This window comes from Canis lupus, chromosome 16 (assembly GCF_011100685.1).
Source record: "Canis lupus familiaris isolate Mischka breed German Shepherd chromosome 16, alternate assembly UU_Cfam_GSD_1.0, whole genome shotgun sequence".
NCBI classification, from domain to species: Eukaryota; Metazoa; Chordata; class Mammalia; order Carnivora; family Canidae; genus Canis; species Canis lupus.
Genome location: NC_049237.1, coordinates 14,859,191 through 14,886,910, shown reverse-complemented (window position 1 = coordinate 14,886,910; position 27,720 = coordinate 14,859,191). Strand labels below are relative to the sequence as shown.

The window sequence follows — 27,720 nt, the reverse complement described above, 5'->3', positions numbered from 1 at the left end:
GTGGGGAGGTGTCGCGGGCCGCCGGGGGTGTCGGTTGGGCGACTCGGGGCGGGGGCCGGGCGGGGGCGCGGAGGGCCATGGCCGAGCCGGCTCCGGTAAGAAAGGCTACCCGCGCGGACGCCGGGGTCGGGGCGGGTCTTGGGGCTCCGGCTTGGCGGGCACCCATGGGGTCCTCGCGGGGCGGCAGCGGGGGGCGGGGCAGCGGAGTCTGGGTGCGGCGCGAGGCTCCGCGTGTCAGGAGCTGGGGGCCCCCGCGTCCGGGGCTCGGCGGCGGCCGCGCGCCCGCCCGCCCGCCCCCTGAGCTGCGGGTCGCGTCTCGGCCGGGGGCGGACGGGGGACGGGGGACGGGGGAGGGATCTGTCCAGAGCCCGCGGTGCGTGTCAGCTCTGCCACTTTGACATCGCAGTTACTGAATTCACAGCAAATGTTTTGAAAGATTTAAGATTTTGAGGGTTGAGGTGATTGCCCGTCCGCGGCTCGAATCAGATAATTCAGCCGCTAACTTTGTGCTGAGTGTAAGGAGGAAGGAGGACGGCTTGGAGGGAGTAGAATAGGATGTAGAAACCTAGGCAGAGTGCACATACTTGATTATTTAATGTCTGTTGCACTCGAGGTTTACAGGGATGGCCATTACGGGTTTGTTTGTTTGTTTAATTAGACACTTGTCTATTGACCATTTTTCCTGACTGCTAAACGAATTCCTAAAGTTATTTATTTCCAAATAGCGTTAACAGTCTCCACTAAGAAAACAATATCTAGGATTAAATATTCAAAGGATACGCAACACCTTTGTGGAGAAATTATAAATAAATGGGAAATAACCAGGCCTACAGATGGAAAGACTGAATACAGTAAAAATGATGCTTTTCTTCCAAGTTAATATGTAAGTCTACTGCAGTTTTATTAAAATGGCAGATTTTTGTGAATTTAGACAAACGTTCTGAATTTCATCTGGAAAAATAAAGGTCAAAAGTATGATTCTGAAAAAAAGAACAACGAAAGGCGAATTGCCCTACCAGGTAATAAAACTTACTATAAGCCCATAGAATTATTACAGTGCTGTTTTGTGCAGGAGTAGACACACAGAGCAGTGGAAACCCAAAGAGAATCCAGATGCAGACTATACTGGGTTGAATAGTGTCTCCCCAAAATCCGTTCTTTCTGGAACTTCAGATTGTGACCTTATCAGAAGTAAGTTTGTTGCAGATTTAATTGGTTAAAATGAGACGATATCAGAATAGGGTTGGTTATTAATCCAGTGTGACTGGTATCTTTATAAGCAGGGATACAGAGACTCAGACATGCAAAGTGAGAATAGCCTGTTACAGTAGAGACAAAGATTGGAATTATGCACCTTTGAGTCAAGAAATGCCAAGGATGTGGCCAGCCACTACCAGAAGCTAAGGGAAAGCCTTGGAACAGATTCTCCCCTAGAGGCTCAGAGACAGCATGGCCCTGCTGACACCTTGATGACAGACTTCTAGCCACTAGAACTATAAGAGAATGTATTTTATTATTTTAAACCACCCAGTTGGGGTACTTTGTTACAGAAGCTTTCAGAAAGTAATACAGAGAACTTCAAAGCCAATGTTGGGACAACTGACTTTTCCAGTTGGAAAAAAGCATTAAAGTAGATTATCACTGTATACCATAAAAAATTATATTCTAGATAAATTTAAAATCTAAACATGAAAAGCAAAACTTAAGCCTATTGGAAGAAAATTGTAGAATATCTTTGTAACCTAGATAAAGAAAAATTTTTTAAAACAGAAAGCAAAACGACCTAAGGAAAGATTGATACCTTTGCATTGAAACCAAAAATTTATATACAATATAAGCATAAAAAACGGCTATACACAAGGAGAAAGTATTTGTAACCTAGTTTGCTCAACAGTTAATCAGTATCAAATTACATAAAGGGGGAACCTGGGTGGTTCAGTTGGTTTGGCATCCAGCTCAGTTTCAGCTAAGGTCTTAATCCCAGGGTCATGAGATCAAGCCCCAAGTCAGGCTCTGAGCTTAGCACAGAGTCTGCTTAAGACTTTTGCTCCCTCTCTCCCCCCATCAAATAAATCTTTTTTTTAAATTACATAAAGTAAGTCCCAGAAATGAAATGACAAGTGACCCATTAAAAACATAGGCAAAGAAAAAAAAAAACATAGGCAAAGGATCTGAACATGCAGTTAAGAGATCTGAAAACAAATGGTCAATCGGTAAAAGAATGGATTAAAAATTGTGACATATTCAGCCAATGGAACATGACACAAAATTAAATTCTCTGTATATCAACATGGACAGATCTCAAATGTTGAGTGAAAAATGCAAGCTGCAGTATAATAAAGGATTTGTGCATAAAAGACAAAGCAATACTTATTTATAGTTACTTAGGTGTATGTAAAAATTAAAAACACACACTGAAAAGTTACATGCATCATAATGTTTGCTTCTTGGAAGAAAAAATAGGACTGAGTATAAAAACTGTTGCGGGATCCCTGGGTGGTTCAGCAGTTTAGCGCCTGCCTTTGGCCCAGGGCGCGGTCCTGGAGTCCCGGGATCGAGTTCTGCGTTGGGCTCCCAGCATGGAGCCTGCTTCTCCCACTGCTGGTGTCTTTGCCTCTCTCTCACTAAGTCTATCCTGAATAAATAAATAAAATCTAAAAAAAAAAAAAAAAAAAGAACAGTGTTGATGAGGGACTAAAATGGACTTGAGTTTCTTTCTTTTTTTTTTAAGATTTTATTTATTTATTCATAAGAGACAGAGAGAGAGGCAGAGACATAAGCAGAGGGAGAAGCAGGCTCCCCGCGGTGAATCTGGTGCAAGACTCAATCCCAGGACCATGGGATCACCACCTGAGCCGAAGGCAGAAGCTCCAGCTACCTTCAGTTTGTCTCCTAGAGTTGAGCCTTATGGTTTGCCTCCATCTCTTTGTCTTTTTTTTTTTTTTTCTGTCAGTGACATGTTACGAAGTAAAGAACTTAATGAAAGCACAGTTTTATGCATGTTAAATTATTAAAAAATAAACTATCTTGAAAACTACCTGAAATTTGCTAATGGAATTGGGTACAAGGAGTAGTGCTTGTGAATTATTGTGAAGTGGAAGGACCATTATCTGAAATCAGTTGGAAAGTTGTAACACCAGGTGTGGATAGGTAGGGTTTATAAAACAAGGTACTCTGAGGTAGCTCGGAGATTCTTCAAGAGTATGCATATGTATATTCCCACTCGGCTCTCTTTGTTCAGCTAGCACAGTTTGTTACCCTTGCCACTACTGGCATTCTGTACTGGATAATTTTGTGTTGTGGGGGGCTTATCTTGTGCATTGTAGGATGTTTATTGGCATCCTTGGCTTCTCCCCATTAGATGCAAGTAGCAGTCCCCACCCAATCATGACAAAAATGTCCCTAGATATTGCCGAATGGCCCCTCAGGTAAAATTGTCCCTAGGTAGAACTGACCTCAATTTTCTCACGGACAAAATTGCATATAAGCAAGTGAAAAATTTTGTGGCAAATTATTCCCTATGTTAATCAATCATGCTAGAGCAAATTCACATTTTTAAAAACAGTAGAAATGACTTTCACTAAACTTAAAATAATTTCTTTTTTTCTTAAAATAATTTCTATTTTAAATGTAAAGGAATTATTTAAAAACATAAATCCAAGTTTCATATTGAATATAACAAAAGTGAATAAAAATAAAAGTTAACACAGGCTGTACTTTAATACCCAAGAAAAATAAACACATGGCAAAACATTTGGAGTTAAATCCGATTTAAAGAAAACAATAGGGGTGCCTGACTGGCTCAGTTGGTAGTGCATGTTACAACTCTTGATCTTGGAGTTGTGAGTTCAAGTCCCACATTGGGTGTAGAGATTACCTAAAAGAATGAAAGACTTTTTAAAAAGTATATTTTGAAAAAAGCCAAGTAATTAGAATACTTTAACAAATATATAGTTTACATGTTTCTAGTTACATACCTTAGAAAGTGTTCAATTTATCCAAGGCCATCACAATACAAAATAAAAATGTTTTATATTTTATTTTTTTAAAGATTTTATTTATTCATGAGAGACACACAGAGAGGCAGAGACATAGGTAGAGGGAGAAGCAGGCTCCTCACAGGGATCCCAGTGTGGGTTTTTTTGTTTTGTATTTTTTTTAATGTTTTAAACACATTTGCATGCATTATTTTTTCTAACACATTGTTTTGAAAAGTAGTGAAATTCAAAACCAATTCTTGATAAACTCTTAGTATTCTAGGAACAAGAGACATCGGGATGCCTGGGTGGCTCAGCAGTTGAGTATCTGCCTTTGGCTCTGTTTGTGATCCAGGAGTTCGGGGATTAAGTCCCACATCGGGCTCCCTGCATGGAGTCTGCTTCTCCTTTTGCCTATGTCTCTTCCTCTCTCTGTGTGTCTCTCATGAATAAATAAATAAAATCTTTAAAAAGGGGGGGGGCACCTGGATGGCTCAGTGGTTGGGTGTCTGCCTTCAGTTCAGGGCATGATCCCAGAATCTGGGATCAAGTCCCACATCGGGCTCCTTACGGGCAGCCTTCTTCTCCCTCTGCCTGTGTCTCTGCCTCTCTCTGTGTCTCTCATAAATAAATAAATAAATAAAATATTTTTAAAAAGAGGCATCTTGATGTTAATAAGTCAAAGGAAACCAAAAAATATTACTTGTAAACCACTACAAACACTTCCTTTGAAGAATAAGATGCATGCTATCATCACTATTACTTGATATCATTCCATCCAGTACAGTAAAAAAGTCAGGCTTAAATCATTAAAAGAAATGTTAATTTGTAGATCTCCTTCTCTATGTAGACACTCCAAGGCAGTCAATTGAAAGTGTTAGCCAACAAGGGAATTCATTTCCAAAATAAACATAAAAATTAACTTTCCAAGCTTTCATAATTAGAAAATTTAGTGGGATAAACCCCTCAAACATGGTAACAACAACATAACCCCTCTACAGTCCCTAGGATTTAATAAGAATATCAAGAATTATATAAGGTCTATATGAAGAAAGCTAAATTTTACTGAAGCACATAAAAATGTCTAATAAATGAGATGTCTCTGGGTGGAAAGATCCCATATTTTAGAGATCCAGTTCTTCCAAAATTAATATGTTAGGCATATTCCTAAATCCCAATAGAATTTGTATACGTTTGACAAAATAATATCTTTGCTTATGTATATAGAAAACAGACAAATTCAAGACACTTTCCCTGTGGAAAATGATGGAGGTGGTGGTGAATGACTGTGTCCTCTTAAATAGCAAAATATCTGATAAAACTATAAGAATTAAACTGTGCAGTATTGGAGCAAAAAATAGATGCATTCACCAGTAGAACAAGAATATATCCAAGTATAAATGGATATATAGTTAATGAAAAACTATCCCAAATCAATGATAAAAGAATATTCAATGAATTTTATAACAAGCTGAATATCCACTTATGAAAAGAATTCTATCCTTTCTTGTTATGATATGCAGAAATAAGCTCCAGATGGAAAAAAAGTCTAATTCTAATAAAAGTTGTATGAATGTTATGAAGAATTTAGGAGAATATTTTATAATTTTAGAATAAGAAGTCTTCCAAACAAGATACTAAACCCTGAAGCCACAAAAGAGGTTCTCCTGAAAAGTATAATACAAGAAAAAAGCAGTGTGAGGGGCGCCTGAGTAGACAGACATGCACAAAGATGTGGAATGCACCCCCCCCCCACTGAAAGTATGAAAAGGTTGCTAGGCCTCACAAATTAATGCAAATTAAAAGAATGAATACAGTTTTTTACCCATCACATTGGCAAAAAAAAAAAAAAGTTTAAGAACAACCTGTGCTGGCAAAGGTGTAAAGAAAGAAGTCTCATTAACAACAGCAGAAATGCCGAATTCTTTTTGGAAGGCAATTGGATGGTATTTATTAAACAACATGTTTAATACCTTTTGATTTAGTAGTTCTCCTTTTTAGGTTTTATCTTACAGAGGTAAAAGCATCAATATATCAGGGAGCATATCAGAGCATTGTTTGTAATTTATAAGGGAAAAGGAAACAATGTATGTACCATCACAGGGTGGGGTGTGGGGTGGTGGTGGTGGTGTATATATACCCACCTCATGAAATATAATGCAATTTACAAAAACCTGGTTTTGCCTATACACATTGACCTGGAAAGATACCTGTAATATATTAAGTGAAGGAAGTTATGCAGTGATTTATTCACCCTTTTAAATTTTTTTTTTATTTTTTTAAAGATTTTATTTATTCATGAGAGACAGAGGCAGAGACACAGGCAGAGGGGGAAGCAGGCTCCATGCTGGGAGCCTGATGTGGGACTCAATCCCGGGTCTCCAGGATCACGCTCTGGGCTGAAGATGGCACTAAACTGCTGAGCCACCCAGGCTGCCTTCAACCTTGTTTAAAAAAAAGAAAAGAAAAATTCTTTACTATCCATATGTGTATATAGTTTGAACAAGCATCAAGAGCTCTGGGCAGTGTAGTGGTTAACAGCAGAACCACAAGGCTGCAGTGGGGGAAGGAGTAGTTCCCAAGGAAGAAGTTGCTAAATAGACAAAAACAGTGTCCACTACTAAAGTTATTTTTTTACAATTGAGGAGGAGGAGCACTTGGCTGGCTCAAGGATAGAGCATATGACTCTGGATCTCAAGGTTGTGAGTTCGAGCCTCACCTTGGAGATAAGAGTTTACCTTTAAAAAAAAAAAGAAGCAAAAATAACTTGATGAGAAGGAGTTGAAGTCCTTTTGAAGTACTAATACCTATATATGTCTATAATTTCAGCTACCTCTGACTTTTGAGGATGTTGCTATTTATTTCTCTGAGCACGAATGGCCGAATCTAGAGGCATGGCAGAAGGAGCTTTACAAGCATGTAATGAGAACCAATTATGAGATTCTTGTTTCTCTAGGTAAGAAGTGTTCAATTTTATGGGTAAGTCCTAGAACTGGGTCTGGGAGAGGTGTCAGTCACTTGGTGCTACTGTTTGTTATGTCAGATTTCTCAGAAATTAACTCAGAAAGGTATTTTTTACCCAGGAGTCCTGTTTGTTAATACCTTGTAAGCACTGCTAATCCTACTCAGGGGTACACATTGTGATGTGAGAATATTCAAGACTGTTTGATGTGTATTGTGGTCAGAAGTAACTAAGTCAGGGCTTTTAGTCACCAATACTGGTTGCTGTGATTTCCATATGGGAGCACTCCTGGCTCGTGTCCATAATGTGCCCATATATCTTTACCCTAGGATGTCCCTACCTGTCAGTTTTTACAGTGGGGTCTGTATAACTCAGAAAAGCTAGAATATTTCCCTGCAAAGAGATTTCGTAAGGCTATACCCTGAAATGTTTAACAGCAGTTGTCTCGTCATGGTTATGGTAATGGGTTCTTTTTAGCTTTCTTACTTGGTCTTTGTGTATATATATATATATATATATATATATATATATATATAGACAGAGGAGGGGCAAGATGGCGGAAGAGTAGGGTCCCAAAATCACCTGTTCCCACCAGATTACCTAGATAACTCAAATCATCCTGAAAACCTACGAATTCAGTCTGAGATTTAAAGAGAGAACAGCTGGAATGCTATTATGAGAAGAGTTCACAATTCTATCAAGGTAGGAAGACGGAAAAAAATAAATAAATAAAAAGCATCCAAGGGGGAGGGGCCCCACCAGGAGCCGGCTAAGGCCGTGTGTCGAGTGCCCCCAGGACAGGAGAGCCCATGCCCGCAGGAGCAGGAGCTTCACTAAACTTCCCAGACGGAAAGGCACAGGGAGCTCAGGCAGGACCCTAGGAGGGGGGGGATGCCAACAGGCTCCCAGGGACACCAACAGAGGACCTGCACCCCGGGGAGAGCGCCCCACACCCTGCTGCCGAACTCCCTAAAGGGCTGCAGCGCGTGCCCCGCGGGGCCTGGGAGCAGCTCGAAGGGGCTCGGGTGGAGTCTCCGCCTGGAGGGGGCTGCGTGACCATTGAGCGGGATTCCAGCAAAGCAGGCCGTGAAGCCCGGGGCGCTGGGGCCCAGGATAAGGCGCTCCCCCCGGGACACGCGGAGGCCAGGAGGACACAGGGCAGCAAGGACGCTCCTGCCGCAGGAGCGGGCCCTGAGCTATGCAGATCCTTGGCCCGCCCCCAGAGCATCCAGGTCCCTGCAGACTGAGAGCTGTGGCAGTTACCGCGGGAGCTGACTCCAGAGCTGGAGAGCTGGCCACCGCCACTGTTGTTGTTCCTCCTGGGGCCTCACAGGATAAACAACCCCCACTGAGCCTCACAGTGGCCTCACAGTATAAACAGGATAAACAACTCCCACTAAGCCTTGCACCAGGCAGGGCTGAGCAGCTACCCCAGGTGCTCACACCTGAGAATCAGCACAGCGGCCCCTCCCCCAGAAGATCAGCTAGATGGACAGGGGAAAAGCAAATTATTGACCAAGCAGCACTGGAAAGTTCCAGGGGAAGTCGAGGGATTTACAGTATATAGAATCAGAGGATACTCCACTTTTTTTGTTTTCTGTTTGCTTCCCCCCACCCCTTTTTTTCTCTTCTTTTCTTTTTTCTCTTCTCCCTTTTTCTCCTTTTCCCAGTACAACTTGTTTTTGGCCACTCTGCACTGAGCAAAATGACTGGAAGGAAAAATTCACCTCAAAAGAAAGAATCAGAAACAGTCCTCTCTCCCACAGAGTTACAAAATTTGGATTACAATTCAGTGTCAGAAAGCCAATTCAGAAGCACAATTATAAAGCTACTGGTGGCTCTAGAAAAAAGCATAAAGGACTCAAAGAGACTTAATGACTGCAGAATTTAGATCTAATCAGGCAGAAATTAAAAATCAAATAAATGAGATGCAATCCAAACTAGAGGTCCTAACGACAAGGGTTAACGAGATAGAAGAACAAGTGAGTGACGTAGAAGACAAGTTGTGGCAAAGAGGGAAAATGAGGAAAAAAGAAGAAAACAAAAGATTGTGAAGATAGGTTAAGGGAAATAAATGACAGCCTCAGAAGGAAAAATCTACGTTTAATTGAGGTTCCCAAGGGCGCCAAAAGGGACAGAGGTCCAGAATATGTATTTGAACAAATCATAGCTGAAAACTTTCCTAATCTGGGAAGGGAAACAGGCATTCAGATCCAGAATATACAGCGATACCCCCCCCAAAAAAAAACAAAACGCTCAACACCTCGACATTTACTAGCGAAGCTTACAAATGCCAAAGAAAAGATCCTTAAAGCGGCAAGAGACAAGAAATCTCTAACATTTATGGGGAGAAATATTAGATTAACAGCAGATCTCTCCACAGAGACCTGGCAGGCCAGAAAGGGCTGGCAGGATATATTCAGGGTCCTAAAAGAGAAGAACATGCAGCCAAGAATACTTTATCCAGCAAGGCTCTCATTCAGAATAGGAGAGATAAAGAGCTTCCAAGATAGGCAGGAACTGAAAGAATATGTGACCACGAAGCCAGCTCTGCAACAAATACTAAGGGGGATTCTGTAATAGAGGAAGTCCAAGGGAACAATCCACAAAAACAGGGACTGAATAGGTATCATGATGACACTAAATTCATATCTTTCAATAGTAACTCTGAATGTGAATTGGCTTAATGACCCCATCAAAAGGCCCAGGGTTTCAGACTCGATAAAAAAGCAAGACCCATCTATTTGCTGTCTACAAGAGACTCATTTTAGACAGAAGGACACCTACAGCCTGAAAATAAAAGGTTGGAGAACCATTTACCATTCAGATGGCCCTCAAAGGAAAGCAGGGGTAGCCATCCTTACATCAGATAAACTAAAATTTATCCTGAAAACTGTAGTGAGAGATGAAGACACTATATCATACTTAAATCATACTTAAAGGATCTATCCAACAAGATGACATAAAAATCATCAATATTTATGCCCTGAATGTGGGAGCTGCCAAGTACATCAATCAATTAATAAACAGTTAAGAGATAATTAGATAATACACTTTTTACTTGGTGACTTGAACGTAGCGCTTTCTACAATTGACAGGTATTCTAAGCACAACATCTCCAAAGAAACAAGAGCTTTAAATGATACACTGGACCAGATGGATTTCACAGATATTTACAGAACTTTACATCCAAATGTAATTGAATACACATTCTTCTCAAGTGCACATGGAACTTTCGCCAGAATAGACTACATACTGGGTCACAAATCAGGTCTTTTCTTTCTTTTAATAAATCAGGTCTTAACCGATACCAAAAGATTGGGATCGTCCCCTGCATATTTTCAGACCATAATGCTTTGAAATTAGAACTAAATCACAAGAAGAAGTTTGGAAGGATTTCAAGCAAGTGGAAGTTAAGGACCATCCTGCTAAAAGATGAAAGGGTCAACCAGGAAATTAGAGAAGAATTAAAAAGATTCATGGAAACTAATGAGAATGAAGATATAACCATTCAAAATCTTTGGGATACAGCAAAAGCAGTCCTGAGGGGGAAATACATCGCAATACAAGCATCTATCCAAACACTGGAAAGAACTCAAAGACAAAAGCTAATCTTGCACCTAAAGGAGCTGGAGAAAAAACAGCAAATAGATCCTACACCCAGCAGAAGAAGAGAGTTAATAAAGATTCGCGGAGAACTCCATGAAATAGAGACCAGAAGAACTGTTGAACAGATCAACAAAACCAAGAGGTGGTTCTTTGAAAGAATTAATTAGATAAACCATTAGACAGCCTTATTAAAAAGAAGAGAGAAAAGACTCAAATTAATAAAATCATGAATGAGAAAGGAGAGATCACCACAAACACCAAGGAAATACAAACGATTTTAAAAACATAATATGAGCAGCTATACGCCAGTAAATTAGGCAAACTACCAAAACTGGAACGGGAAGAAATAGAAAACCTTAACAGGCCAATAACCAGGGAGGAAATTGAAGGAGTCATCATCAAAAACCTCCCAAGAGGGGGATCCCTGGGTGGCTCAGCAGTTTGGCGCCTGCCTTTGGCCCAGGGCGCGATCCTGGAGTCCCGGGATCGAGTCCCACGTCGGGCTCCCGGCATGGAGCCTGCTTCTCCCTCTGCCCCCCCCTTTCTCTCCTCTGTGTCTATCATAAATAAATAAATAAATAAATAAATAAATAAATAAATAAATATTTTTAAAAAATAAGCAAGAATGATCAAAATATTAAAATATTAAACAAACAAACAAACAAAAAAACTCCCAAGACACAAAAATCCAGGGCCAGATGGCTTCCCTGGGGAATGCTATCAAACGTTGAAAGAAAAAACCATACCTATTCTACTAAAGCTGTTCCGAAAGATAGAAAGAGATGGAATACTTCCAAACTTGTTCTATGAGGCCAGCATCACCTGAATTCCAAAACCAGACAAAGGCCCCACCAAAAAGGAGAATTATAGGCCAATATCCCTGATGAACATGGATGCAAAAATTCTCGAAGAGATACTAGCCAATAGGATCCAACTATACATTAAGAAGATTATTCACCATGACCAAGTGGGATTTATCCCCAAGATGCAAGGCTGGTTCAACACTTGTAAAGCAATCAATGTGATTGATCAGATCAGCAAGAGAAAAAGCAAGAACCATAGGATCCTCTCAATAGATTCAGAGAAAGCATTTGACAAAATATAGCATCCATTCCTGATCAAAACTCTTCAGAGTGTAGGGATAGAGGGAACATTCCTCAACATCTTAAAAGCCATCTACGAAAATCCCACAGCAAATATCATTCTCAATGGGGAAGCACTGGGAGCCTTTCCCCTAAGATCAGGAACAAGACAGGGATGTCCACTCTCACCACTGCTATTCAATGTAGTACTGGAAGTCCTAGCCTCAGCAATCAGACAACAAAAAGACATTAAAGGCATTCAAATCGGCAAAGAAGAAGTCAAACTCTCCCTCTTTGCAGATGACACGATACTCTACATAGAATACCCAAAACACTCCACCCCAAGATTGCTAGGACTCATACAGCAATTTGGCACTGTGGCAGGATACAAAATCAATGCCCAGAAGTCAGTGGCATTTCTATACACTAACAATGAGACTGAAGAAAGAAAAAATTAAGGAGTCAATCTCACTTACAATTGCACCCAAAAGCATAAAATACCTAGGAATAAATCTAACCAAAGAAGTAAAGGATCTATACCCTAAAAACTACAGAACACTTTTGAAAGAAACTGAAGAAGATACAAAGAGAAGGAAAAATATTCCATGCTCATGGATTGGAAGAATTAATATTGGGAAAATGTCAATGTGACCCAGGCCAATTTACACGTTTAATGCAATCCCTATCAAAATACCATGGACTTTCTTCAGGGAGTTAGAACAAATTATTTTAAGATTTGTGTGGAATCACAAAAGACCCCGAATAGCCAGGGGAATTTTAAAAAAGAAAACCATATCTGGGGGCATCACAATGCCAGATTTCAGGTTGTACTACAAAGCTGTGGTCATCAAGACAGTGTGGTACTGGCACAAAAACAGACACATAGATCAATGGAACAGAATAGAGAACCCAGAAGTGGACCCTGAACTTTATGGCCAACTAATATTCGATAAAGGAAGAAAGACTATCCATTGGAAGAAAGACAGTCTCTTCAATAAATGGTGCTGGGAAAATTGGACATCCACATGCAGAAGAATGAAACTAGACCACTCTCATTCACCATACACAAAAATAAGCTCAAAATGGATGAAAGATCTAAATGTGAGACAAGGTCCCATCAAAATCCTAGAGGTGAACACAGGCAACACCCTTTTTGAACTTGGCCACAGTAACTTCTTGCAAGATACATTCACGAAGGCAAAAGAAACAAAAGCAAAAATGAACTATTGGGACTTCATCAAGATAAGAAGCTTTTGCACAGCAAAGGATATAGTCAACAAAACTCAAAGACAACCTACAGAATGGGAGAAGATATTTGCAAATGACGTATCAGATAAAGGGTTAGTTTCCAAGATCTATAAAGAACTTCTTAAACTCAACACCAAAGAAACAAACAATCCAATCCTGAAATGGGCAAAAGACATGAACAGAAATCTCACAGAGGAAGACATAGACATGGCCAACATGCATATGAGAAAATGCTCTGCATCACTTGCCATCAGGGAAATACAAATCAAAACCACAATAAGATACCACCTCACACCAGTGAGAATGGGGAAAATTAACAAGGCAGGAAACCACAAATGTTGGAGAGGATGCGGAGAAAAGGGAACCCTCTTACACTGTTGGTGGGAATGTGAACTGGTGCAGCCACTCTGGAAAACCGTGTGGAGGTTCCTCAAAGAGTTAAAAATAGATCTGCCCTACAACCCAGCAGTTGCACTGCTGGGGATTTACCCAAAAGATACAGATGCAATGAAACACTGGGACACCTGCACCCTGATGTTTCTAGCAGCAATGTCCACAATAGCCAAACTGTGGAAGGAGCATCAGTGTCCATCGAAAGATGAATGGATAAAGAAGATGTGGTATATGTATACAATGGAATATTACTCAGCCATTAGAAATGACAAATACCCACCATTTGCTTCGACGTGGTTGGAACTGGAGGGTATTATGCTGAGTGAAATAAGTCAGTTGGAGTAGGACAAACATTATATGGTCTCATTCATTTGGGCAATATAGAAAATAGTGACAGGGAATATAGGGGAAAGGAGGAAAAATGAGTGGGAAATATCAGAAAGGGAGACAGAACATGAGAGACTCCTAACTCTGGGCAACAAACTAGGGGTGGTAGAAAGGGAGGTGGGTGGGGGGTTGGGGTGACTGGGTGATGGGCCCTGAGGGGGGCACTTGACGGATGAGCACTTGGTGTTATTCTATATGTTGGCAAATTGAACACCAATAAAAACTAAATATATAAAAAAGTAAAAAAAATAATATATACATATATATTACATGTGTATATATACACGTGCATATACAATATACACATATACACATATATGTATATACATATATACGATATATACATATATACAAATATATATACATTTTATGTATCAAATGAATGATAATCTTTGCTTCCTCCTCACTCCTGCACTTGTTAATTGCCCAAGGCCACCATTGTTAACCTTTTTTGTTTTAGTTCTTACTGTGCTTGTCTCCAATCTATCATGCTTACATCCCTATTACTTGATTTATCAAGTTTAGCAGCATTACTTATTGCTATGAAAAATGAGGCATTAACTCACTTAAACTTTCTTTCTGCTATCTCCTTTTTTCCATTTTTCCTAAATTTTGTTTTTTTTCATGCCTCTATTGGATACATTTATAATTCAAATTTCTAGTTCAAGTTCCATCAACTTTATATCTCTTGTTTCCTTCAGTGTATGAAGAGAATGCAGTTAGTTCTTCTGCGCTTCCTGCCACCTCTCTGGCTACCTCCTCGCGGTCATATGACTTCCTTTATATTGCAAGGTTTCTAATACTTTATATCTATTCCATTGCCATAAGTAAGTTTTCCAGTCTTTATGTATACAGTGTTGTTTCTAAAACACAATCTTAGACATTATGTATTTTTATTGTTGCCAAAGAACCAATTAAAGTAATTGAATCTGTAGAGAAAGAAATATAATCCTATATTGTTAATCCTGTTCCACCCCAAAATTATGTCCCAAACATCAGGATCAAATGGATTCAAATTGGTATATCATTGTGGGTTTAATTTAAATTTCCTTAATAATTAATGATGGTGAGCATCTTTTCATTTGCATATTTTCTTAGGAGAAATGTCTATTCAAATACTTTGCCCATTTTTAAATTGGTATATTTGTCTTTTTGTTATTTTTAAGAGTTCTCTGTTCTGGATACCAGAACATTATCAGATATATGATTCACAGGTACTTTCTCCCATTCTGTGGATTGTCTCTTCACTTTCTTGATGGGTATCCTTTGAAGCACAGAAGTTTTTAATTTTTATGAAGTCCAGTTTCTTTTCTCTTGTGTTGCTTGAGCTTTTGGTGTCATACTTAAGAAACCATTGCCTGATCCAGTTACAAAGATTTACTTTTATGTTTTCTTCTGAGAGACTTATAGTTTCAGTGCTTACATTTAGGTCTTTGATCCATTGTTAGTTAATTTTTATATATGGTGTGAGGTAGGGATCCAACATCTTTTGCATATGGATATCCCAACAGCATTTGTTGAAAAAACTGTTCGTTTCCCCGTTGAATTCTCTTGCCATCCTTTGGGAAAATCAATTGACCATAAATGGAGAAGTTTTATTTCTGAATTCTCAATTCTGTTTCATTGATCTGTATGTTTATCTTCATGCCAATACCACACTGTTTTTTTTTTTTTTTTTTTACCACACTGTTTTGATTACCATTATCAGTTTGTCAATTTCTGCAAAAAAAAAAAAAAAGTATGTTGGATTTGGGGAATATTGTTATCTTAATAATGTTAAGCCTTCCTATTCATAAATGTTGAGATATCTATTTATTAATCACCTTTAAAATCACTTTCAACAATATTTTAATTTTTACTGTATAAGTGTTACTTTTTTTTATTTAGTTTATTCTTTAGTGTGTTATTCTTTCTGGTGTTAATGTAAATTGAATTATTTTCTTGGTTTTATTTATATATTTTTTATTTTTATTATTTTAAAAGATGCTGGGATTTCAACAGATGAAGACTGAGAATAGGTATATGGATTTAAATAAAAGAGTGATTCCTTTTCTCATGAATTCTTGGAGATTGAAGGCAGATTTCAGAGGGCAAGGAGGAATCTAGAACAATGATCAGTCTCCACATGTACTACATCACTTTGACATTTTAACCCTGAGGCATTAGGCTGACCCTCTTTCTCTGATATGAACCATACACTGGTCTCCCTTTAACAATCTATGAAGCATACTTTAGGTTCTGTTAAATAGACATTATTTTTAAAAAGTTTTACTTGAAAATATGTAAAATAAACATTGCTTATAGGGAAATGGGGTCACATATTAGAGAATCTTGTAACTATTTTCATTTGCTTATTTCATTGCTTGCAACACTTCATTACAACACTTTTTTATTCTAACAGAACTCCACCATGTTTGGGTTTGTGATTAACACTGTAACCAGTGGACTTCTGACAATATTTCAGCTGGAAAGCTACCTACTTTGAAATTATCTAGGACAGGCATTCCGGTTTTTTAAAAAATTTTATTTATTTATTCATGAGAGACACAGAGAAAGAGGCAGAGACACAGGCAGTGGGAGAAGCAGGCTCTATGCAGGGAGCCCTATGGGACTTGATCCTGGGTCCCCAGGATCACGTCCTGGGCTGAAGCCGTGCTAAACCACTAAGCCACCCAGGCATCCCAAGGCATTCCAGTTCTTATTTTCACAACCCCCCCCCCTTTTTTTCACAAACCCGTTTTTTAAAAAAAAAATTTTATTGGAGTTCAATTTGCCAACATATAGCATAACACCCAGTGCTCATCCTGCCAAGTGCCCCTTCATTGCCCATCACCCAGTCACCCCAATGCCCCCCACCCCTTGTTGCTTCCACTACCCCTTGTTCATTTCCCAGAGTTAGGTGTCTCATGTTTTGTCACCCTCGCTGGTATTTTCACTCATTTTCTCTCCTTTCCCTTTATTCCCTTTCACTAATTTTTATATTCCCCAAATGAATGAGACCATATAATGATAAACCCTCTTTCTTCCCATGGTATCTGCAGTACTATTCCACCATTCTCAAAGCATGCTAATAGTGAGTTTTATGAAACCCATGACAATACATACTGCTAGGCATATGGGGACCAAGACAGGATTTAAATAGTACAACTGATTTAACAGGTCCAGATAGATTAGGAAGTACAGTTAGGATGTGTGGGCAGTTTTGCTCCTCCTTGCATAAACCTGTAATCTATTTTTTGACATCTTGTCTCATACATTTTCCCAGGAGTATATTTTTTAATAAATTTATTTTTTATTGGTTTTCAATTTGCCAACATATAGAATAACACCCAGTGCTCATCCTGTCAAGTGCCCACCTCAGTGCCGGTCACCCAGTCACCCCCATCCCCCGCCCACCTCCCCAGGAGTACATTTTGAAACATAAAAGCAACTCCATGTGTTTTAAACTTAGTGCTGAAAGAAACCAAAGTACCCTGTCTGACTTCTTTGTGCAGATGGCAGACTTCCCAAACCAGAACTAATATCCTGGATTGAACAGGGGAGAGAGTTCTTCAAGAACTGGGGAGAATCACAGAAATCAGGAAACATAATTTGCCCTTCTGCTGATTTGCAATTTGATCCAGTTATCGGGGGACATCTGCTTTGGGGTGAGTATTAAGAATGTAGGGCCCTATCCTTAAGACATCACAATGTGTATCTTTGTTCAGTTCTCTGATCTCATCTTCCTGCTTGTCTGGGCTGAAGCTTGACATCTGTGTATTCTAGAGAAACACAAAGTATAGTAGTTAGGAGTATGGGTTCTAGAGTCTGTGTCTGGATCTTGTCTTTTCTGGGTCACCTTGGACAAGTTGTTCAACCTATCTATATTTCAATTTCCTGACCTATAAGATGAAGATAATAAATAAAAGTACCTATATTATAGGACTATATACGTTAACATATGTAAAGTGTTAAAGTGATACATGAAACACAGTAAGAGCTCAGTAAATGTAAGCTATTGCTAGTAGTAGGGAGGGCGAGGGGGACAGTGGCAGGAATCAGAGACTGGTTATCCAAATTCTAGGAAGCAAAATTGCTTCCTTCCTATCTGGAGACTGTTGACTTTACTTGAATACCTAAAATTAGGTCTCCTCTGTTTTTTCTTGTTATGATGGGAGAGTCTGGGATTTTTGGATTCTTTTTAAAAAATATTTATGTTAGGGACACCTGAGTGGCTCGGTGGTTGGGCGCCTCCCTTCGGCCTGGGGAATGATCCTGGGGTCCCAGAATCAAGTCCTGCATTGGGCTCCCTGCATGGGGTCTGCTTCTCCCTCTGTCTGTGTCTCTCCCTCTCTGTGTGTGTCTCTCATGAATAAATAATTAAAATCTTTAAAAATATATTTATTTCATTTATTTGAGAGAGAGAGAGAACAAGCGGGGTGGGACACAGGGCAAAGGCAGAGGGAAAGAATCTCAAGCAGACTCCCTGCTGAGTGTAGAGCCCGACTCGGGGCTCGATCTTAAAACCCCAAGATCATGACCTGAGCCAAAACCAAGAGTTGGTTGCTCAACCGACAGAGCCACCCAGGTGCCCCTGAGATTTTTGGATTCTTAAAAGTCAGCATTAAAGTATGGAATGAGAAAGCCAATGGGAGCATCATTCCAAGAAATGTCAACAGTATGTTTAGTTTTTTGCTGTTTCTTTCTGGATAATGAGTTTTGCTCCACAAGTTATTTCAATTTTTACCCCCTGTTATCAGTTCTTCCAGAAAACCTTTTTAAAAGGTTTTTGGGCATAGGGATGAGGAGTGGAGACCAGAGCCTAGGCCCTGCTGCCTGGCCTTAGGGACAGCCCTTTGGTCACATGAAACTGTGGTGTTAGGGCCTATTAGTGACAGTGCTGCCATGACTTCTTGACTCCAGGAATGTCTGCACATCAAAATGGCACAAGTCTGGGATCTCTGGGTGGCGCAGTGGTTTAGTGCCTGCCTTTGGCCCAGGGCACGATCCTGGAGACCCGGGATCGAATCCCACGTCGGGCTCCCGGTGCATGGAGCCTGCTTCTCCCTCTGCCTGTGTCTCTGCCTCTCTCTCTCTCTGTGTGTGTGACTATCATAAATAAATAAAAATTTTTAAAAAATGGCACAAGTCTGATGGTCCTGTAGTCATGGGGGTGATGAGCACTTACAGGTGCTTGTGGTATGCCAGGCACATGCGCAGCACCATACATGCGGGAAGTCACTTTATAATCATGACCACCATTTGTCCTGTTGCTTCCCTGTGTCTGTCCCTGTGTCTACAGAAGAAGGAAACAAAGCCAAGAGAACTTAGCTTGACAAAGGCTACACAGTAGAGAGATGGGATTTGAACCCAGACAGTCTGATTCCAAAGCTTTGGCCCTATGTTTAGGCCCTGTATTTTCTTTTTTCTTTTTCTTTTTCTTTTTTTTTTTTAAGATTTTATTTATTTATTCATGAGAAACAGAGAGACAGAGAGGTAGAGACACAGGCAGAGGGAGAAGCAGGCTCCGTGCAGGGAGCCCCATGTGGGACTCAATCCCAGGTCCCCAAGTTCATGCCCTGGGCCGAAGGTGGTGCTAAACTGCTGAGCCACCTAGGCTGTCCTTCTTCTTTCCTTTTTTAAAGTTTTATTTATTTATTTATTTATTTATTTATTTATTAAAATAAATTTATTTTTTATTGGTGTTCAATTTGTCAATATACAGAATAACACACAGTGCTCATCCCATCAAGTGCCCACCTCAGTGCCCATCACCCAGTCACCCCCATTCCCCTCCCCTTCCATCACCCCTAGTTCATTTCCCAGAGTTAGGAGTCTTTCATGTTCTGTCTCCCTTTCTGATATTTCCCACTTATTTTTTCTCCTTTTCCCTTTATTCCCTTTCACTATTTTTTTTATTCCCTAAATGAATGAGACCATATAATGTTTGTCCTTCTCCGATTGACTTATTTCACTCAGCATAATACCCTCCAGTTCCATCCACGTCGAAGCAAATGGTGGGTATTTGTCATTTCTAATGGCTGAGTAATATTCCATTGTATACATAGATCACATCTTCTTTATCCATTCATCTTTCGATGGACACCGAGGCTCCTCCCACAGTTTGGCTATTGTGGACATTGCTGCTATAAACATCGGGGTGCAGGTATCCTGGCGTTTCATTGTAAAGTTTTATTTATTTAAGTAATCTCTACACCCAGTGTGGGGCTTGAACTCATGACTGCGAGATAAGAGTCACATGCTCTTTCAACCTAGCCAGCCAGGTACCCCTATATTTTCTTCTTTAAAGATACATATTTTTTCAGTTTAGTTTTAGCGCTCTCACTAAACTCTCAGCCATGAAATAGAACCACATTGAAATGTCCCTGGTTGTGGAGCTCAGTGGGAGCTGGGTTCCCAGGTCCCCAGAGGTCACCATCACCTCTCCCTTTCCTGGTGACATAAGCCTTTAGTCATGCCACAGACAGGAATATACTGACTGAATTTTTGTTTCCCATTTCAGGAAGCCAACAAGCTGTGAATTCCGTAGAAGCTAAATGCCTTTTCCAAGTAGATCCACTAGAGGGCCAGTGCTTCTCTAAACCTTCAGGAGGAGTAGGAGGAGGTATTTCCTTCAGGCCTGACCAAAGCGTGGCCCTCATGAACCCACACAGACATGATACGCAGGCTCCATTTCCAGTAGTCCACAGTTCCAGGGAGCCTACCCAAAGAGAAGGAATCTCAAGTCCTAGAACTCTGGGTCTCCCTGGCTTCCAGGAAGTTCCCTCCTGGGAGGGCACCCAGCACCCTTGTGCTGTCTGTGGAGAAAGCTTTTGGAAGAAGGACCACTTAGAGAAGCATGAGGGGAGCCACCTGAAAGACCAGCCACGTAGGTCCTGGAAGAAGTTACGCAAACAAGCTGATCCACAGCAACAGCGGAGCCTCCCTCAGTGTCAGAGGCGCTTCCCATGTCACGATTGTGGGAGGAGCTTCCGCCTGAAGCAGTATTTGCTTAGACATCTGGCTGTCCACGCAGGGAAGAGTCCCCTGCAGTGCCCTGAATGTAAAATGTGCCTCCCGCACAAGCAGACACTTCTCAGCCACCGCCTGTGGCACAAGGAGAGGCCTTCCCAGGGCCCCGGATATGACAAGAGCGGTCTCCCAAAGAGCAGCGTGCAGGCCCCGCCCAGCCAGCCCAGCGGGGAGAGGTCAGTCTGCGGTGGAGAAGGCGAGGGGGCCCTGTCCGGGGAGGCTGAGCTGGCCCGCGTGCCGTCGGGAGGGAAGCCAGACCCCGGATGGGCGGGTGACGAGTGCCGCCACGCCGAGAGGCCCGCGGAGGCCCTGCAGCGCCGCCCCGAGAGGCCGTTCGTTTGCGTGGAGTGTGGTAAGCGCTTCACCGCACGGTCCAGGCTGGCCATCCACAGCAGGATACACACGGGAGAGAAGCCCTTCCAGTGCCCCGAGTGTGACAAGAGTTTCCGCCTGCGCGGCCTGCTGAGGGCCCACCAGCGTGCGCACGGTGGCGAGAGTCCGTTCTCCTGCAGGAAGTGTGGCAAGGGCTTTGCCAAGCAGTGTAAGCTCGCGGAGCACGCCCGCCTGCACAGCGGGGAGAAGCCGTTCTGGTGTGCGGCTTGCGGCAGGAGCTTCCGCCAGAGGGGCCAGCTGCTAAGGCACGAGCGCCTGCACACAGACGAGAAGCCCTTCCAGTGCCCCGAGTGCGAACTGAGCTTCCGACTGAAGAGCATGTTGAGGGCACACCGGCTGTGCCACGGCGGGCAGAGGCCATTCTCCTGCGCGGAGTGCGGCCGTGGCTTCACGCACCAGTGCAAGCTCCGCGAGCACCTGCGGGTGCACAGCGGGGAGAGGCCCTTCCAGTGCCCCGAGTGTGACAAGAGCTTCCGCCTGAAGGGCATCCTGCAGGCGCACCGGCGCACGCACAGCAAGGAGCGGCCCTTCTCGTGCGGGGAGTGCGGCAAGGGCTTCACCCGCCAGTCCAAGCTCACCGAGCACTTCCGCGTGCACAGTGGGGAGAGGCCGTTTCAGTGCCCTGCCTGCGACCGGAGCTTCCGCCTGAAGGGGCAGCTCCTGAGCCACCAGCGCCTGCACACCGGGGAGAGACCCTTCCAGTGCCCTGAGTGCGGCAAGAGCTACCGAGTCAAGGCGGACATGAAGGCGCACCAGCTGCTGCACGGCGGGGAGATGCCCTTCTCCTGCGAGTGCGGCAAAGGCTTTGCCAAGCAGTCCAAGCTCATCGAACACGTCAGGACGCACACGGGGGAGAAGCCTTTCCAGTGTCCCAAATGTGACAAGAGCTTCCGCCTAAAGGCCCAGCTGCTCAGCCACCAAGGCCTGCACACCGGGGAGAGGCCTTTCCGCTGCCCCGAGTGTGGTAAGAACTTCCGGGAGAAGGGACACATGCTGCGGCACCAGCGCATCCATAGGCCTGAGAGGCCGTTTGCCTGTGGCGACTGTGGGAAGGGCTTCATTTATAAGTCCAAACTCGCGGAACATGTCCGAGTGCACACAAAATCCTACAGTGCTCCCAGTGAGCCTGACATTAAGAAAAGGCTTAGCCAGCTGTTTGCAATGATAGAGGCTGACTGGAGTTGAGGCCAGGTAGGGCATCCAGAGCCTTCAGCAGAGTTGATGTTGCCGCCTGGGAAGCCACAGCAGCCACGGCCAGACCAACTAGGGGACAGAGTTTAGGAACAGAGGTCCTTTTTTTTTTTTTTTTTTTTTTTTAGCAAGAGGGTGACCTGAGTTAGGAATTTGGGAAACCGTACAGCAGGATTTTCTTTTCTTTTTTTTATTTATAATAAATTTATTTTTTATTGGTGTTCAATTTGCCAATATACAGAATAACACCCAGTGCTCATCCCGTCAAGTGCCCACCTCAGGGCCCGTCACCCAGTCACCCCCACCCCCCGCCCACCTCCCCTTCCACCACCCCTAGTTCGTTTCCCAGAGTTAGGAGTCTTTATGTTCTGTTTCCCTTTCTGATATTTCCCACACATTTCTTCTCCCTTCCCTTATATTCCCTTTCACTATTATTTATATTCCCCAAATGAATGAGACCATATAATGTTTGTCCTTCTCCGATTGACTCATTTCACTCAGCATAATACCCTCCAGGTCCATCCACGTTGAAGCAAATGGTGGGTATTTGTCATTTCTAATAGCTGAGTAATATTCCATTGTATACATAAACCACATCTTCTTTATCCATCATCTTTCGATGGACACCGAGGCTCCTTCCACAGCGTGGCTATTGCGGACATTGCTGCTAGAAACATCGGGGTGCAGGTGTCTCGGCGTTTCATTGCATCTGTATCTTTGGGGTAAATCCCCAACAGTGCAATTGCTGGGTCATAGGGCAGATCTATTTTTAACTCTTTGAGGAACCTCCACACAGTTTTCCAGAGTGGCTGCACCAGTTCACATTCCCACCAACAGCACACAGGATTTTCTCAAACGGATCACCAGTTATACTTCCTATCCATTGATAAAAGAGTTATCTATTCTTCCTACCATCCTGAGTGGTAAACCCCCACCCCCACTCCCTCTCCCCCCACCTGCCAAATGCTAAGCTAGCTCTGAAATCCCAGTTTGAACTAAGTCCCTCCAGTATTGTTCTCAGAGCTGAGTGGCTCTTAAATGCCCACTTGACTTTTTCACAGTATGGTCCTCAATTGGGGGATTTAAATCCAGTGAATTTTGTCGCAGGCCTGATATGATGTTGGATTTGGTTTTCATTCATTTATTTTGAAACTGATAGCAATAAAATGAATTCTCTGAATCCCAGTCTGTGTGAATGCTGAGGTCTCACGGCACATCCATGGGGGTGCATAGCTCCCCCTAAGGAAAAGCTGATAATTTCAGCCAAGTTTTGGCTCAGCTGAGTTGAAGAAAATAAAAGCAGGGGTGCTAAGATGTTTGGGACTAGAATTTAGATAAGAAATGGATTGGGACAGGAAGTATGGGTTTGGGAACTGCAAAACAGAGACGCTGTTCAAAGCCAGACAGTGAATGAGATGCCCAAGAGGGACTAAGTGGTGACTAAAATCTGAGTGAAGAGAAAATAACAAAGCCAAGGGGCGCCTGGCTGGCTCAGTGGGTAGGGCATGTGACTGTTGATCTCAGGGTTGTGAGTTCGAGCCCCACATTGGGTGTGCAGATTACTTAAAAATAAAATCCTTGGGAAAACAAATTAATAAAACCAAACAGCTTTGTCATGCAGCTCTGCAGGCAACAACAGTTTAGGTGGAGAATTGTCAAGCGCATGTTAAAAGTAAACATAATAAGTGGAAGTCCAGGAAACTACCCCGTTTGTTACATGAGGTGAAGGTTGTATGAGCACAGAGTATTTGTACTTCAGGGACAGGAGTGTGCTTCATGACTTTGTGAGGGTTCATGTTTCATGTAAAAGACCTGAAATTCTGAGGGATGACAGAAAATGAGACTGTTGCTAAACTGTAACAGATGTTACAATAAAACAATGTTTTATGCATTGTGTCCTCTGGAACACTATCTCCAAAGATTCTTTTTTAAAAAAAGGAAAAGGGTCACCTGGGTGGCTCAGTTGGTTAGCATCTGACTTGATTTTGTCTTGGGTCATGATCTCAAGGTTGTGAGATTGAGCCCTGCATCAGGCTCCATGCTGGGCAAAGAGCCTGTTTAAGATTGTCTCACACTCTCCCTCTCTGAAAAAAAAAAAAAAAAAAAAAATTTTAATGTTAAGGAAAGAAGTACATGGCCAATTAAAGTAAAATAGTTATCCCCCATCATCACCCCCCCACACACACACAGTCTGTGGCTCACCTAAGAGGAAGACCTGATATGTCATATATTCTTATATTGGGAATATATTTGACCTTGGGATTCTTTCTTTTTCGAAAACATTTACTATGATCTTGTAGACACAGAGTTCTGCAGGATTCACTTTGAAAAACATGACTGAAGAGCAAGCACGCTTGGCCCCAGCAAAGCTGCCTTTTGTCTGTTAAGAAGAATGAGAATTCAGGGCACCTGAGTGGCTCAGTAGTTGAGTGTCTGCCTTTGGCTTGGGTCATGATCCTGGGGTCCTGGGATCAAGTCCCACATTGGGCTCCGTGCAGAGAGCCTGCCTCTCCTTCTGCCTATATCTCTGCCTCTGTGTATCTCTCGTCAATAAATAAATAAAATCGTTAAAAAAAGAATGAGAATCCAAGGAAGTGGGGTCTTCAGTGTTAGGGGACAAAGAGAATGGACCTGTAAGGCACAGTAAATCCTTACTTGGTTTTAGAGCACCCTTTTTCCTAAGTGGTGGGACACTCACAAAGGTGACAGATAACATCAAGGGATGATATCATTTAGACAGGTTTTTGGTCGCTCAGAGCCACAGGGACATCTGTGGCGTTCATGGGACAGCCAGCCTCACAAAGTGTGGAGTTGGGCTCAACACAAGAAAGGGATGGTGGCCATGTTGCAGGTGGGTGTGGTGGACAAGATGTGATCATTAACCCAGCAGGGGTTTCAAGGGAGACTGGAGGCCAGAGCTTCTAGTTCATTATTCTTATGTATTGCCTGGTACAACTGCAGGATCTCAGAGATGGTAAAAGATCCAGGGTGTTAAATGCTAAAAACTGACAGTGTTTTGGAGGAAGTGGAGAAGTGCCACATACCCTAGCCTGTTCACACTCAACATGAAAAACAGGTAGGGGTGGTACGTAAGGAACAGAGTGACTCCTGGAAAAGAAGGCATTATAAACACAGGTCCACAGGTCCACAAACTTCCTTTTCTATCCTGCCCAAAATACTAAAAAGAGAAATCCTGCTGAGATATCTTGCAGAAATCCTTGAATTTCAAGAATAAGGAATGATGCCCAGAAGTATCCAAAAAATAATCCTATCACCTCCAAAAGAATAATATATCTGGCTGACTCAACAATGGAGATCATAATTTTTTTTTTTTTAAATTCCCATTAGGGTCAAGAAGGCAATGGTCTCTGCTGAGCCATTAACTTGACATTATGGAACACACTCTATCATCATATACCTGGATCATCCAAGGGACTCACCCAAATATCTATTACAAATAAGAAAAATATCCTGTTCACAAAAGCTCAGTCACTGTCTTGACTCAAGAACTCACATTGTATGCTCACATTGTCTTCCATCCCTGGATATCCCATTAATATTACAATAAAGGAATTTTTTAAGGCTATAAATCCACAACCATGAAGAGGATTCAGAGGAAATCATCAGTGGACAAGAAATTTAAACAGATTTGAGGAAGTTATTGGCAGAATGGTATCTAACGAAGGGAAGCAGAGCACCACAAGCAGGAAGAAGCAGACGGGACTGAGCGGCGTGACTCGTTGAACAGGTGCAGGAGCCGTGCAGGAGCTGGGCAGGATGGATGCCCAAGACCAGGGCAATTGACTGAAAGTCTGTCAGCGACGAGTCAGGCCCTCCTTCCACTACTGTCCACTTCCAGCACGAGGAAGGCCTAGCAGCTGGTATTTACCTTGCACGAGAAAACAAGGAAAATTGAACAAACCATCTAGAAATAATTATTGTAGATGTTGTCTGGGAGAAAAGCCCTCCTCCTCCTGGCACTTAGAGGACTCCCAAACAACCAATCACCCCAGAGGAAACTGTCACACAAGCCCCACCTGTATGCACAAAGACCTTGATTAAATTCTCCACTGCTGCATTCTTAAGTATGAACCTGCAAGGATTATCAAACACTTGGAAAAAAAAAAAAAACTTATATGAGAAAGAGAGAGATCAAGATAAATAATAGTAACAAAAATATCCCAGACAGATCATGGATAATTCAGGAAATAAAAGCTAAAATTTAAAATCTCTAATTAAGGGGTGTCTGGGTGGCTCAGTTGGTTAAGCATCATTCTCTTGATCTCACTCAGGTCATATCTCACGGTTGTGAGATCAAGCCTTGGATCAGGCTCTATACCGGGCAATGGAGTCTGCTTAGGATTCTCTCTCCTTCTGCCCCACCCTGCACTCCAGCACATACTCTCTCTCTCTCAAGATATATACATAGATGTATATCTTGCCTGATTATATCAGTACCCTCACTGATCTTCCGGTTCCTCCCCTTACCTGCCATGGTCCGTTCTCTGAAGAGCAGTCAGATTGATCCTTTTTAAAAAAAAAGTCAGGGGTGCCTGGGTGGCTCAGTCTGTTAAGCATCTGCCTTCAGGTCATGATCCTGGAGTTCCAGGGTTGGGCCCCACATCACGCTCCCTGCTCAGTGGGGAGCCTGCTTCTGCTCATTCTCTCTCTCAAATAAATAAATAAAATATTTTTAAAAAGAAAAGTCAGATCATGTCATTTTCCTATTCAAAACCTTCCTACAGTTTTCTTTATTCAAAGGCAAAGGCAAAGATGCAAGTGGAGTTGCTTAACAGATTTGTTTGTCTAGAGCTCAGAGCAATCGTCTGGACTGGAGAGAGAAACTTGGTCATCAGCATTAAATATTTAACTTCCCTGGCTGTGAGATCACCGAGGGTAGAGAACGGAGAACCACGTCCTCAGTAACCCTAGCAATTTCAGGGTCAACATATTTGGAGACGTAGGGAAAGGGAACAAAAAGGAAGGAAGTATGAGACAGGAGGGACGGTACGAAGGAGTGGTGCCCCAACAGCCAAGCGAGGAGAATACTGCAAGAAGCAGAACAACAGAGATGAGTGCTGCTGAGAAGTCAGGTGCTAAGAAAAGGCCAGAAGGTTTGGCAGGATAGAGATAGATAATGACTTAGAGAACACTTTTCCTTTGTGTTTGAGCAGAAAGGCAGATCTTGGTTGGCTGGTGCACAGTGTGAATAGGGAATTGGACACAGGCTATACAGAGAACTCTTTCCAGAAGTTTAAAGTGGAGCAGAGGGCAGCCCCGGTGGCACAGTGGTTTGGCTCCGCCTGCAGCTTGGGGTGTGATCATGGACGCCTGGGATCTAGTCCCACATCGGGCTCCCTGCATGGAGCCTGCTTTTCCCTCTGCCTGTGTCTCTGCTACTCTGTGTCTATGAATAAATAAATTAAAAAAAATAAAGTGGAGCAGAGAAGCTGACAGTAGCCAGTAA

The 27,720-nt window shown here is 42.3% G+C and overlaps 1 protein-coding gene across 5 annotated transcripts; it reads left to right on the top strand.

Moving 5' to 3' along the window:
* On the top strand, positions 1–22,548 carry ZNF786 (zinc finger protein 786). Of its 5 annotated transcripts, XM_038559612.1 has the most exons (6): positions 33–95; positions 726–883; positions 2,732–2,910; positions 6,807–6,933; positions 17,153–17,305; positions 20,161–22,548. In XM_038559612.1, the coding sequence occupies exons 3-6, from the start codon at positions 2,908–2,910 to the stop codon at positions 22,245–22,247; spliced, it is 2,370 nt and encodes a 789-aa protein (XP_038415540.1). In that variant the 5' UTR covers positions 33–95; positions 726–883; positions 2,732–2,907; the 3' UTR covers positions 22,248–22,548. The 5 variants fall into 5 exon arrangements, with proteins under 5 accessions (XP_038415538.1, XP_038415540.1, XP_038415539.1 ...); XM_038559611.1 differs by lacking the exon at positions 33–95 and having other exon boundaries at positions 381–883; XM_038559610.1 differs by lacking the exons at positions 726–883; positions 2,732–2,910 and having other exon boundaries at positions 1–95.
* The last annotated feature ends 5,172 nt before the right edge of the window (positions 22,549–27,720 follow it).